Source organism: Camelus ferus, chromosome 16, assembly GCF_009834535.1.
Source record: "Camelus ferus isolate YT-003-E chromosome 16, BCGSAC_Cfer_1.0, whole genome shotgun sequence".
Lineage (NCBI taxonomy): Eukaryota > Metazoa > Chordata > Mammalia > Artiodactyla > Camelidae > Camelus > Camelus ferus.
In genome coordinates, this window is record NC_045711.1 from 34,408,591 (window position 1) to 34,422,007 (window position 13,417).

The following is a 13,417-nucleotide window of genomic DNA, read 5'->3' on the forward strand; positions in this document are numbered from 1 at the left end:
TTTCTCATCTGTAAAAGGGGGGCCTCGTGACCTCTGAGGCCCCGTCTAGCGCTGGCATTACTCCTCTGTCTATCATGGGTCTGGATGGGCTCTGAGCACGCCAGCATGTGCAGGGCTGCCGGCCCAGCTGCAGCCTGCCTCGAGCTTACCTCACTAGCCACAGAAGCCTGTCCTCCTGTCCAGGGACTATGAGCCTCCTGAAGACTCTGGCCTCTAGCTGGGACCCGGCTTGGGCGCAGTGAGGATCTTCTTTCCTCCCTTTCTCTCTCTGCTGAATGAAACCAGAAGTGCCCACAAACCCACCCTGCTTTAAACCTGTGCTCTGATAGATTTGGAAAACCCAAAATGTATCATTATCAGTGTTCTAGTCTTAACTAACAGGCCTGCCATAAGACCCCTATAAACAGAAACATGGATCAGGTTTATCCAGATCGTGGATTATGGACAGCCTTCGGCATAAGGCAAGGCAGACCACTGAGGCAGTAAAGGACTCTGCACAGCAAAGATGTGGCCAGCCCACGGGAACCACTGCTTCACCTGGTCACACATCTTGCCAAGCCAGTCAATGGAGGGCACACTTCACTTTTTTTCTGCTTTATTCAGACAATGTGAATGTGACTCCCTCCTTAAAGTATCTGTGTGTAAGGACAGGAGACTTATGCTCTTTGGTTCTCCTAATAAACATCCTGGATTTTTTAAATTCACAGCCTCAAATGTCTTCCCTAGTCCCAACAGAATAACCCACACAACTCCCACAGCTCCCCTTTAAACAAAACCTAGAACCCGGAGGATCTGGGGGCTTGGAAGAGAAAGAGACTGAATGAAGTGAGGGAAGGGAGGTGGGAGAGCACAAGTGGACACACATGGGGAACCTCAACCCGGTCGGGGTTTGTGTGGCTGCCGGCTGGCCCACTACCAAGAGACCCAGCCACGGCTCACTGTCACCTCCCACCCCTATGCTGGGGCCTGAAGATCATGACCTCATTCCTTTGTGTTCCTGGAATTGCCACAGGGCCTGCCGCAGGGCCAGGGATCAATAAATGAAGGGTGGCAGGAAAACATGCTGATTTCTGCCTTCACGGAGTCTACAGGAGCCTCGCTGGGGACCTTGGTCAGACTCAGAGATGCAGGACACAAGTCGAGCCAGAGACAGCCTGAGCAGGTACCTCAGCCCCGACTTCTCCTCAACCAACCAGCTCAACGCAGCAGAAGTGGCGGCCCCTGCTGGCCATTACGCCCCATGATGGGCCAGGTGTCCAGCACCTTTTGGGGAGAAAAAATTTTCCTCCCAAAGCTTCTTAGAAATTGCTCTTGGGATGTTACTATACTCTGATACCTGCAAGACTTTAAAAGACCCTCATTAAAAAGAGACAAAGGCCCTAAACATAAATAGTAAACATACCTTGAAAAGTTACCAATATATGATTATACAGCGCGCGCGCGCGTGTGTGTGTGTAACCTGACGTAGTGCTATTACACTCCTGGAAGAAGGAACCAGGTTGGAAGAATATTCTATTCAGTTCCCAGGATACTATAAAGTGCTCAGTAAATATCAAACACAGCAATCATCAGGGGTGGGTCCAAGGTAAACAATATCTGAGCAAACACGGTTCGATGGCTTTAGGAGTACAGATCAATTGTGTCCCCACAGCCCCTTTGGAGGCCTGGTCTTGATGACAGTCACAGAAGAAAGGTCTACCTGGGGTGTGAGCAGGGGTAAGATGGGTGGGGTCCCCCCCTTACTCTCAGCACACTGCAGCTCCACCCCGAAACATCTTTTCCCTCTTAGGTGCTGTATGAACACAGGATGCCAGAGGGTCTCCTGCAGCAGGAAAGAGCAAGGAAGAGATCTAATAGCTGTGCTTTTGTTTACATGTCTCTTCCTAAATCTGTCTTAGTACAAAACAGACTGCAGGCCTGGAACAAACAAAATGTGTTTGTGGATCACTAGTGTGTCCAAGTTTCACAAAGTTACACTGGAGGGAGCTGGGCTTGGCCATTTGGATCAGCAGCCCCAATCAAGACATTAAATACTGGCTTTGGGAGTAGAGGTAGAAACCTCTGTGTGTTCACAGATTTGGTGCCGATTTCCCACTTCAGGTGTTATCTGCTGTTCATCTTTACATCTGTATGATTCTAGGCTACTGCCAGGGAAACCAAAAGTTCAGTTGGCACAAAAGTAAAGTTTCTAGGAAAAGCTGTTGGCCTGATCCTTTTGTTGCATGCAATATATTTTAGGGACATGCAGACATAGCCTGAAATAAAAATTTGTAGAAAAGGCTCAAATTCACTTCTTTTAAAATATATTTTTAAAAATCTTTTTTTGGGGGGAGGTATTAGGTTTATCTATTTATTTATCTTTTAATGGAGGTACTGGGGATTGAACCCAGGACCTCGTGCATGCTAAGCATGTGTTCTACCACTGGGCTCTACCCTCCCCCCTCAAATTCACTTCTTTTTATAGAAAGAGATGATTATTTCCAGAGGTTATAAAAACCTCTAATTTTACCTAAAAGCTGAAAAATCTACTAAAACAACACTGTAAATCAACTATACTTCAATTTTTTTTTAAAAAGCTGAAAATGATGACCTAAAAGAAATAGGAGGCAGGATTCTAGTTGTTTAACGCACAGACTGAGGCTCCCCCTTACAGTGATTATCCCTTCTAATCTTTTTGGAAGCTCTTTGTAAGCCTGTGAAGGAAAACATGCCTTTCTGTGCCACGTGAGGTGGGAAACACTGGCCCACCACTCGGTAGGGACTCCTTGGGAGCAGAACTGTGTAGCTAAGGCTTCAAAATACCCTTAAGGAGACATTTCTTCAGGGCCCAAAGTGTTCCCAAAGCCAGATGGCCCCAGCCGTGGTGCTAAACATCAACAAAGCTCACATTTTCTGGAGAAAAGAACAGCATATTCCCCGCGCTCTTACAGTCTAGAAGCTTCCCCATTACACAGTAGACTCAAGCTCGTTTATGCAGCAAATGATAGAAAACAAACCCAGCCAGGTTGTATCAGAGGTCTCTGTTTCCTAAGATAAGGAATCTCTAGGATTTAAAAAATTAAGTTCTTAAAACATTTATGCTAAGGAATTATACAAAGTCTCTTTTCTTGAACATAGCAGTTTTGGTCCCCAAGAAGAAACTCATAGTAAGGTTGGAAGGTTGCACAGAAGAAAGCTGAAAAGAAATAGCTTGGTGGTGATACAGTGGAGGATTTGCTGCCGGGACCCGCCAGAGGACAGCCTACAGGGAGAATCCCTCATTATGCATATTAGCCTTTCTGTTGGGCATTGATTCCTGGCTCCCCAGGCTGGGCAAGGCCAGCTTCTTCCAGAATACCAAACACCTCGGGAATGACTCAGAAATGGCTAGAAAGAGCTAGAGCTCTTTCTATATATGAATAGCCGTCAATTAAAAAACAGCTCTTAAAAATCTGGACCCGTGAATTACGGCCCAGGTTCAAATTCTCCTTTCAGGGCAGGGTCTGTTTGAATGTTGCCATCTCCCTCTTCCCACCGCCCAGGGCATGCGCCGTAGGCAATTCTAGCCCACTGACCTTGAGTCACGTGTCCAGCAGCTTGGTCCTCCAGGCTGGGGGTGTCGCCAATGCCTGCTTCTTCAGCTGGTGTATGTGTCAGCAGATGAAGAAGATGAAAGCAAAGACAGTTATTGTTTACTAGAAACAGCTCCCTGCCTCTTCCGCTATGTTTCTGAAAACACAAGACAGGCACACCTGACCAGCACCAAGGCGCTGCACAGCCGACTCTTTGTAAATGTGACTGCTGGGGAGGTTGATGAGAACAGTTCACTAAACAAACCACACACACTCACCCACTTACGGGCTACATGGTCTAGCAGGAAAGACCTTCTCCAGGGTCCAGAGCACCCCACTCAACAAAGACACAAGACGGGTGAGGTCAGAGAAACAATTTGCTGCTCAGCCACTGCTGTGGGGCTGTGTCCAAGCGCTGCCCTCCCAGCCCCAGCCTGCGCTCCGGGGGAAGGGGTGGCATCTGGCTGGGGTTCACACACAGGTGCTGCCATTACTTAGCCCCTCTGAACCTTTGTCTCCTCCTCTAGAACCCCCAGGTGATGACACTGACTCATCTTGTAGGGAAGTGGTGAGGGTTCATACAAGAATTGTGTGAATGTGTTTAGCAAAGTGCCTGGTACATGTAGGTGCCCCCAAGCAGTTCAGTTTCTTTCCTCCAATCTACTGGGAAAATCCTGTTAACCACATGATCAGAATAGGGGCTACCTGGTTCAAGGGAGCCCAGCAGTGTCAGTGAGCAGCTCTGGGGGTGTCTTGGGCTCCTGCTTAAGGAACCACAGTTCATCCCAAACCAAAAAGACTGAGAAAAGCTCCTGATCACATTGTCAAGAGCACCACACTCAGTGAGCTTTCATACAATGCTCATTCCTGCACCACGGAAAAGTCAGGATATTGCTGCAGGACAACAGAGACAACTGTCCAGGAGAAAGAGCCTCTAAGGCCAGTTGGCCACACACTGACATGCAGTGACCCACGACCCCAGAAGAGCTAGTATGTCCTGATGGACAGTGACAGAGAGGACACCACCCTGAGAAACGCCCACAAGTTGCAGGCTGGGCCACCAGTCTTTTCTCCCAGAACTGCAGTGACTCAGTCTCTACACCTAAACCAGAAATGCCAAGTTACCACCACTTGCCAGCACAGGCCCACCACGGAGAACATGGAGGAGGCAAAAGAAATCCTGTGGGTCACTGGACAGACACATCTTATATACTCCCAGGCTGTTGACTGGCCCAGGGCAGCATTGGCGAGGGTTGGGGGGCTGGCAGTGAGGTCAGGCAACCCCCCTACCCACTGCCAGCTGGTATGTATGACACTTCTGGATCCCCTGTAAGCAAGCTGACACTGTACGGCCCAGGAGGTCTAATGGTGACACCTCCTTGTCACTTGACAACAGCCAACTGTCCGGGAAACAGCTCTGAGCATAGATTTGGTCTGAGTTTCTGACAAGGTTATGGAAGAAAGGCTCAGGGTGACAAGCCCAGGTAAACGGCATGGAGTCCTGGAGACAGAGGACATGAGGGAGCGAGCTGGATGATGTCACTCGGGGCACCAAGAAGCACAACGCTTTCTCGTGCCAGTGCAGTGTTGTGACATCCTGGTCCCACTGCAAATTAGAACTGGAGGCTGCTGGTATCTCTGATGCCCCCTGATCCCAGCAAAACAGATGCTCAGAGAAGCCAAAGGGAGGGACGGTGTGCAACAGTGGCTGAACAATCCCATCCCTGGGTGACCTCTCTACATCCCTGAAGCCCCAGGAGGGCTCCATGCTCACCCAGGAGGTCAGGGATTCCTGCAGTGGGACGACCACACCACACCCGCAAATGCACCTTGAATGGGAAGTTTCACAGGAGAAACAAGACACAGCAAAAGAGACATGCCCATGGGAGGTACTAAACTAAGGTATATGTTGTTAAAGCTACCAGCTGAAAAAACGTTCTCCCAGCTCTCAAACATCCCACCTTATTGAGGATGTAAAGGCTGGAGAGGGCAGAGGGGGAGAGAATTTTGGAGGAAGATTTCTTTGGAGAGAGCAGCTTGGGGGGTAGTGGGTGGCTGCCTGGCCACCTCCCATCTCAGTCCCACTGAAAGGCATGGTGTGTGTCCCTATGGTTGATGACAAGGTGGACGGCTATTAGCACCCAACCCGGGAAAGCTAGAGGAGGAGAGGTGGGCTGGCCCTGCTTTGCTGGCAGAGCAAAGGAGTGGCAGCCCTGTTGGCAGTCTGCATGTCCAATGTGTTTGGGCAAAGAACGCCCATGCTTCCCATGGACCTGTGTCCAGAAGGGCCACCAAAGTGAGCAAGCTGACCTCCTTAGAGGTGAGGCTGGAGGTGGATCATTAGGTCCCAGGGGGCTGAAGAGAAAGAACATGTTTGCTTGAATCAAATGCAGAGGGAGGGACCTTCAAGGGGATGATGGCCATGGCGGGGGTAGGGAGCATCTGAAAGAATTCTAGAAGTCCCCACAGAGCAAGAGTCAACTTTAAACACTTGCAGACTGTGGAGCCAGCTCACAGCAGTGCCAATGCAGTGAGAACTCTCCTGCCCATCCCCCTCCCCCAGCCTCAGAGAGGAGGGGCTGCAGCTTTAACTGTTACACAGGACTGGACATTCTAATCAGCATTTGCAGACTGGGTTTTGTGACTGTGGAGACTAAAATGCTTTTGATTAACCTAGGAGTGATCAGAAGTCATGAGCTGAATAGAGTTTCCATCCTGGGCAGGCGAAGTACTTCCCCCACTGAAAAAATTGTGAAGAGACAGTGGGAGACAAAAGTCAGGTTACCCATAATCTCATCCCATGAGTCGTTCATTCCATGGCCTTCAAATGACCTTCACTGTCAAGGATGAGGGCTGCCAGCTTCCAGAACACCCCCCTCCACCCATCTCAGAAGACCAACTTGTAAGGCAGAAACTACTCAGAAGGAGCTGGTGGTGCTGCTTGGCCCCTGCACGATCGTTGTCGACACACGGTGGAGAGAAGGCTTCCGGGAGCCCCGTCTTTAGGAAGGAAAGAAAGCTCCTGCAGGGGGACATTTCCCCTGCTCTCACTGCTGGTGAACCACTGTCCAGAACTCTTCTGCATGTCTTGCTGAGTACCCTCCAAATCACCAAGCCAGCGGCTGGAGTCTTTGCATAAGGCCAGAGAAGAGGACCTAAAGGAAGTGACAGCCAGAGCTCCGGGCTGTGCTTGCCATGTCCTAAGGGCCTGGGCAGCTCCTGAGTGACTTTGGTAGCTTCGAGTCCAGTGCTATTTCTGGTCAGCGCCCTGTCTGGGCTATTCCCCATCATCTGTGTTGACAGGACAGTCTCGTCATGTCTGGTCTACGCTGATACGTTTGAAAAGAGTCCTGAAAATGGAAGCTGGATGACATTGCTGAGTTCCTCGGGGACTGTGCAATCACGATCCTCTGGAGGTGTGGGTCAGTCACCTGGCTGCTGCTGCATACTTGAGTGCTCCCCTACAGAGCTTCTGACTCCCTGTGAAGTGACCCGGTTGCTGGGCACAGTCCCACCAGGGGCACTGACCTCAGAGGGGAAGGCAGGATCTGCCAGCAGCCTGCCTCGGAGAACTCTCCGGAGCTGACTGCGACAAGGAGAGGAGAAGCTAGAAGGAACCCAGGAGGTCCTCTGTCCTCTGGGAGGCTGGCAGCAGCCGTGGAAGCAACGGGGCATCAAGCTCAGAACAACTCAAGGTTCTCAGAAGTGGCGTCCACCCACATTCCTGCCTCACGTGGAGGCAGGCATAGCCCCTATGCGCACCCCTCCTCCAGCAGCTGAGCCGGGCACCCAGCCCTGGGAGTCACCCTCACCTGTGGTTCCTTCTGGGATCTCCGTGGGAGGCTGAGCGGCCGCCTGCTCGCTGGGGGCTCCCTCATCCACTAAGGGTGCTGTCACGTCTGAAAACCATGGAGAGTCACCTCAGGGGGCCAGGATGAGGCGTGCCACGCCCCTCATCTTTGCTTTTTGAGCAGGAGCAGTGCAGGGACGGGGAGGCGGGAATGGATTCAGCTGCATGCAAAAAAGCAACACCACAAAGCAGGGCCCAGAGCCGTGCTCCCGCCTGATATCTCCCCAGGAAGCATGTTAATGTTCTGTTTGAGTGGCACCTGCTCATGAGGCGCCCAGGCCATCTGCCAGGAAATCCAGGACAGCCCCCATGTATACACTGCACGAAAGGGACTGCTGGGGATGGTCCCAAGTGTTTTTAAGGGAGAAATGTTGAAAATCAGATGACATTCACAGATCCTTACAGGAGTGCAGAACAGGAGAATGGGATTGGGACCATGGCAGTGCAGGAACTCTGGGGTTAGGACTGGAGTCTATGGCTCTGCTGGGAGGCTTGCTGTAAGCGAGTACTTTGTTTTCTTTGGACCTCAGTTTCCTCTTCTGCACAATGGGAGTATCACCACCAGGTGACCTCCAAGTTTTTTTCCACGGCTAATCCCCATCTCTCCTGGAGCCCACGTCCCATGGTTACAAAGCACAGACTCCCCTGAGTGGCAATGAACAAGCCAGCCCTATCCAGAGTCAGGCACTTGGCAACAGGCCAACAGATGGATCCACCTTCCAAGCAGAGGCCGGAGGTAAAGATCCAGCACCAGGAGCTGCTGTTGGTCTCTCATCAAAGTGAGTACTTCCAAATCGGCACTCCTCCCCAGGCAGTGCCCTGGCACACTCCCAGGCTGTTCTGGGCAAACATAAGGAGTTGTCATCTTTGAAAGCTTTCCAAGAGCCTGAGTCAGGCTAGTCAAATGGATTCTCTTTTATTCTGGTTGTCTCAGAAGCAGCTGGCAGAGCCCTGCCCCAGTGGGCCTTCCATTCCCTGTCGAGTGAGAGCTGAAGCTCTTGGGACCCACATGTGTACAGGATTCAGAGTGCAGCAAGATTTGGTTGGAAGATGCTCCCAGAATAATGCTGATATGGAAGGCTGGCATAAAATCTAGCATTAGTGTTTCAGGACTTTCTCAGGGCAGTAGGCAACTTGCAAAACTGTCCTAACAAGATCAGCAGGCTATGTCTTGCATCACTGGCTCTAAGAAGGAAAGCAGAAAGCATTTGGTTTGATATTCTCTTCACTAGGCTGAAAACCTCAGAGGTGGGAGGGCGGGGAGGAGAAGGGCCACATCCAGTTTACCCTTCACAGATGCACCCTTATACCAAACAATTGGTAGGCACTTGATGGCCACTTTCTGAATTCATCCAAAGGTGAACACTTGGGGAGATGCTGATGCCAGGTTCTCATCCTGTGACACAATTTCCAAAGTCATGGGCAGGGCCTGGAGAAGTGCTGAGAATAGAACGTTGGAGAGGATGGAGAGATGGAGGGGCAGATACTGCAGACTGGTTACTCAAAAGCCATTCTCAATGCTCTTCTCCCTTGATTTCTCCTACTTAAGAGGCTGAAAGGCAAAATACTCAGTGTCCCAGACTCCCTTATAGCCAGATGTGGCTACAAGACCCAGTTCTGGCCAATGAGAAACACACAGAGTTGGCCAGGTGGGGCCTGCAGAAAAACTCTTGCTTTCTTAATAAAAAAGGAACATGTTTGGTTTCAGGGACATTTTGGTCACTTTGCTTTGCTACTTTCTTCCTGCTTTGAGGGAAGATGTGATGCCTGGAGGTACAGCAGCCATCTTGTAACCATGAGGTAATAATCCAGCCATTAAGCACAGCAGAAGATAAAGATGGAAGAGCACTAATGACACTGAGAAGATGTCACCAAAGTCCAGACATTTCATTATTTGAGACAAATGTCTTCATATATATGTCACAGTTAGTTGGATTTTCCATTACCTAAATCAAACGAAATTTTGACTGGTATTGATGGGAAGCAAGAGAAGATGGTCAAAATCAGGACCAAGGAACACTTCAGGAAATACAGGAGGAACTTTATAATAACCTAGACACCAAATGTCTACAGAGGTCAGGTTAGAATGTGCACTGGAACCAACACCATGGCCAAGGTCCAGAGGCCCAGGCCAAGCCCAAGAAACGAAGGATACTAAATCAAGATGAGTCCCAAAGTGTGAGCTTGGAGATGTGCACTGACCCGCCCCTTTCCTCAGCCAGATAGCTGCTCCATGACCTGGTGGCTCACGAAAGATGAGCGAAGTGGGTGGGAGCTTCTGGAGGAATTTGGGGGAGGACAATGGTCAAGGAGCAGGGGCTTTGTGGAGCTGTGGTTAGGCCCTACTTTGCTACGGATCCCAGCCGGTTCAAGTGCAGCTGCCTGGAAGCTCACCCACGATGAAGTCGCCCATACCTGGCACTAGCGAGCAAGGTGTCAAAACAGGGCGTGGCTCCTGCAATACTGGGGGCCTGAGCCCCATTCCACAAAGCACTGAGTGAGCATATCTCTCAGCCAGAGGGAGAGGCAGCAGCAAATGCAGCTAGGAAGGGTGGCATGTATGGGCTCAAAGCATGGCTAAGCGCAGGCTGGAGCATGGAGATGCTGCTTGAATAAAGCAATGAGAGGAGGGAGGCCCCACCTTCCGCCGTCGGAGTGCTCTTAGCATCAGAGGTTTCAGAGCCTGGTTCCTCAGATCCATCATCGGCCGGGGTCTGCAGGGGAGATTCTGGAACATACACAATGAGCCCCTCAGAATGGCTGCCACTCTCCACCCCCACTTTCGACCTCAGAGGAACTTGGGAGTGGTGTCTTTTAGAGATGAAATCACCCAGCGTGGAACCCATATGGATGGAACGTGGCCGCATGAGAAAACCACAAAGGGGACCAATCCCAACCCCCCCAGTACAACTGGGCCTCCATGAGGCATCAGGCAAAGACCCACGTGATGTGCAGCTGATCTGGGGCAAGAGGAGAAACTGCCTTTTAATTAGCTCATGGTTCTAATTGAGACAAAGGCTCTTATATTGACAAACGGGCAGCAGACACCAGAAAGCAAAGCCATGAGTAAACTTGGGGCTCTGTCTTTCCTTGTTGGAGAGGGTCACAGGAGATCACTGCCATTAATTCATGACAAGTAGACACCTGGGAAAATACTCAGAGATATAACTCCTTCCTCTGCAAAGGAATTAGCTCAGGGCAGACACAATACCTGCTTCTAACTGGACGTTTGGTTGTAACTGACCACCAAGCCTTGAGTTACACCCGAAATGTGTCATCGTTACTTAAAGAAAACTGTCCTTTCAGAATCCAAAGCCAAGGAAGCTCTGATGGACTCTGTAAAAGCCACTCCACCTGGGGTGGGGGCAGCCTTGGAGGCGGAGGATAGGAGCTGGTTCTGCACGAAGCAAAACCCCGAGGCAAAAAAAGGGGTGTTTCATTGCACTTCGAGATCAGACACCTCGCACCCTTTGCTAGACTAACACCATCCCAGACACCCAGCCCTGGCCGCACCCATCCAGCCAAAGAAGGGCTGATTCTACACAAGCTTCCTGCATGCACCTGGGTGGTGGGTCCTGGAGCTTGCAAAAACCTGCACACTGCCTCAAGTAGCTTCAGACACATGGTAAGGAAGCATCATGGAGACTGTCTGCCGGGTCTTTTTACCAAGCAGCCTGGACTGCCAGAGCATAGGGATCTATGGGTGTGATGGTGCCTCAGGTCCTTGACCCCCAAACACCCCCTCCCCTAATCTGTCCCCAGCCTGCAACTGTCATCATCAGCATTATCCTTGTTAAGTTTCTTGGAGGCAGGGAAGGAAGGAGGAAGAGGCCTCTTCTGAATGTCTTACCTGGAAGGTCTAACAAGTTAGCCCATTAACACCTTTTAATTCATTAAGGTGCAGTATTTCATCTGTTAAGCAACCTTCACCCACTTTGCAGCTCTCTTTGGCTCTATCTAGTCCTATTCCAACTTTAAGCATCCACTTAGAAGCTCTTTGTTCTAGCATTTTACATGTAGTTTCTTGTCATTATTCAAAATAGTCTCTGTCACTTATCTAAAATATTGCTTGTAAAGTGACACCTTCTGCCAAGTCACAACCCTCCCTCCCCATATAAAAATAACTCATTCTAAATCCTTAGTAGTAAGAACAAATTTGATGAGAACTATGAAAATCTCTTAGGGATCACTTGCTTTCTTGCCAAGTTTATTCTTCGGGTAAGTTTGCTTAAAATATCTTTAAGCACTTTCCTTCCACAGCAGTGACGAAAAGGTTAGCAACTTAAAATTTGCATATATGTATATTATACATCCACACGTATATATGTTTTTAGCATAGATCTTCCAATCAGTTTAATTTTAAAAGAATTGAGGAGTTTCAGCTAGCACAATTTAAGCAACTCTGAGACACAAAATAACTTGGTAAACTTGTTCTTACTTTACAAGTTGAATTTAGTTTCCCCTTCAAAAAATGAGTTGTAAAAACCACTTTTTTTTCTGGACTTAAATAAAAAATGAACTTTTTATTTGAAAACAGTTTTAGATTCACAGAAAAATTGCAAAATAGAGCAGAGAGGGTACCCCACACCCAGATTCCCCAATTATTAACATCCTATATTATTGTGGTACATTTATTACAACATAATATATATTTTAACTTAATTTTTAAACCAGTCTACCCTAAACAGAGCATCATTTTTCACTGGCACAATTCATCTGGGGCAGAATTCAGTATGATGGGAGTCTAAGTTGGATTCCATGAGCCTTTAATAACTGAAGCTCCCAGGGGACTTGGCTGAAAGAGTGACCAGAGGCAAAAAGAGCTGACTTGGAGCTGAAGGCTATACCAGCCCCGTGATCTCAGAGATGTAACTCTGTAAACTGGGGAAGGTAACATCTGCCCTTACTGGTTACTGTGAGCAGTGACTGAGATGTTGGTAGCAAAGACCCTTTGCTAACAATAGAGTTCTACAAAAATGCCTGAATTATCATTTTAAGGAAGTTCCATTGTAAGTGGGGTGACCATATACTTTATCACTCAAATTTGGACCCTTGATACACCAAGTGAAAACGTGATACTAATAATGACAGGGAGGAGACGTGCGGAGGGGTGGCGGGCTCAGGGCCTCAGATGAGCAAGCTCTTAGCGTCCCGCTGCCCACTCCCTGACCCCCTGCTGTGGGAAGCTGAAAATTAGCAGCTCTGGCTGGAGCCTGGGACAGGTCAGAATGTACTCTTCTTGTCACCACTTGGGGGAGGTTTGGGCCTATCTGGAATGCTTGGCTGAAGCGGGCATCTCTCCCCACCCCCTCACCCAGAGTTTCAGGCTGGGTGGGCTCCAAGAAGGCCAGTGGGCGGCCTCTGAGCTCCCAGACAGCCTGCTCCTTCCCCTGCCTCCTCTGACTTGGAGCCCACTTGTCTAATTCCCAAGCTGACTCCAGTTCTCCGCTTAAACTGGTACAGAGAAGACAGCCTCTGAAACAAGGCCCCCCCAGTGAGTCCTGAAACCTCTCCAAGGAAGGGAAGATTGCTCCTCATGTTCGACCCAGGGCACCTCCTGGTGACCCCACCTCCTCCAGGGGGCCTTCCTGGATTGATGTACCCAGAAGAGGTCCCCTCCCACCTTGGAGCATCACCACTTCCATCTACCATCCCACCCCCCCATGCTGCAAAGTGTTTTATTATTTTTAGCATTAGAAAAGTAGGCTGCCATGCTGCCTCCTTAGAAGTGGGTCTGGAGGACAGGAACCTAGTCTTTTTCACACCAGGACTGCACTGGCCACCAGTGACACCATGGGGAGAAGAGCCTCTCACAGCCCAACTCAGCACCTCAAGGGCCAGCTTGGTGCTCCTGGCAGAGACTCAGAGACTGGCATTCGGAGCTGGAGAGAGGGCTCTGTGTGCTCCTTGGGGTCCCTGAACTTGGTGCTCAGACAGTGAAATGAAGGGGAAGGGAGGAGGCCAGGCCAATTTGACTAAAACACTGTACTATAGAATATTTAGAATCTGATGTGGT

At 49.7% G+C, this 13,417-nt stretch overlaps 1 protein-coding gene across 20 annotated transcripts in view; it reads right to left on the reverse strand.

Moving 5' to 3' along the window:
- Positions 1–13,417, reverse strand: part of MAPT (microtubule associated protein tau) — a 102,788-nt gene that overhangs the window by 35,394 nt on the left and 53,977 nt on the right. For 12 of the 20 annotated variants that reach the window (XM_032457173.1, XM_032457170.1, XM_032457176.1 and 9 more), the window contains exons 3-5: positions 10,043–10,129; positions 7,364–7,450; positions 3,555–3,620 (exon numbers count right to left, since the gene is read on the reverse strand). In XM_032457173.1, the coding sequence (XP_032313064.1) occupies positions 3,555–3,620; positions 7,364–7,450; positions 10,043–10,129 (240 nt within the window). The remainder of the gene's footprint in view (positions 1–3,554; positions 3,621–7,363; positions 7,451–10,042; positions 10,130–13,417) is intronic. The other 8 variants (XM_032457178.1, XM_032457172.1, XM_014552975.2 and 5 more) reach the window with 2 other exon arrangements.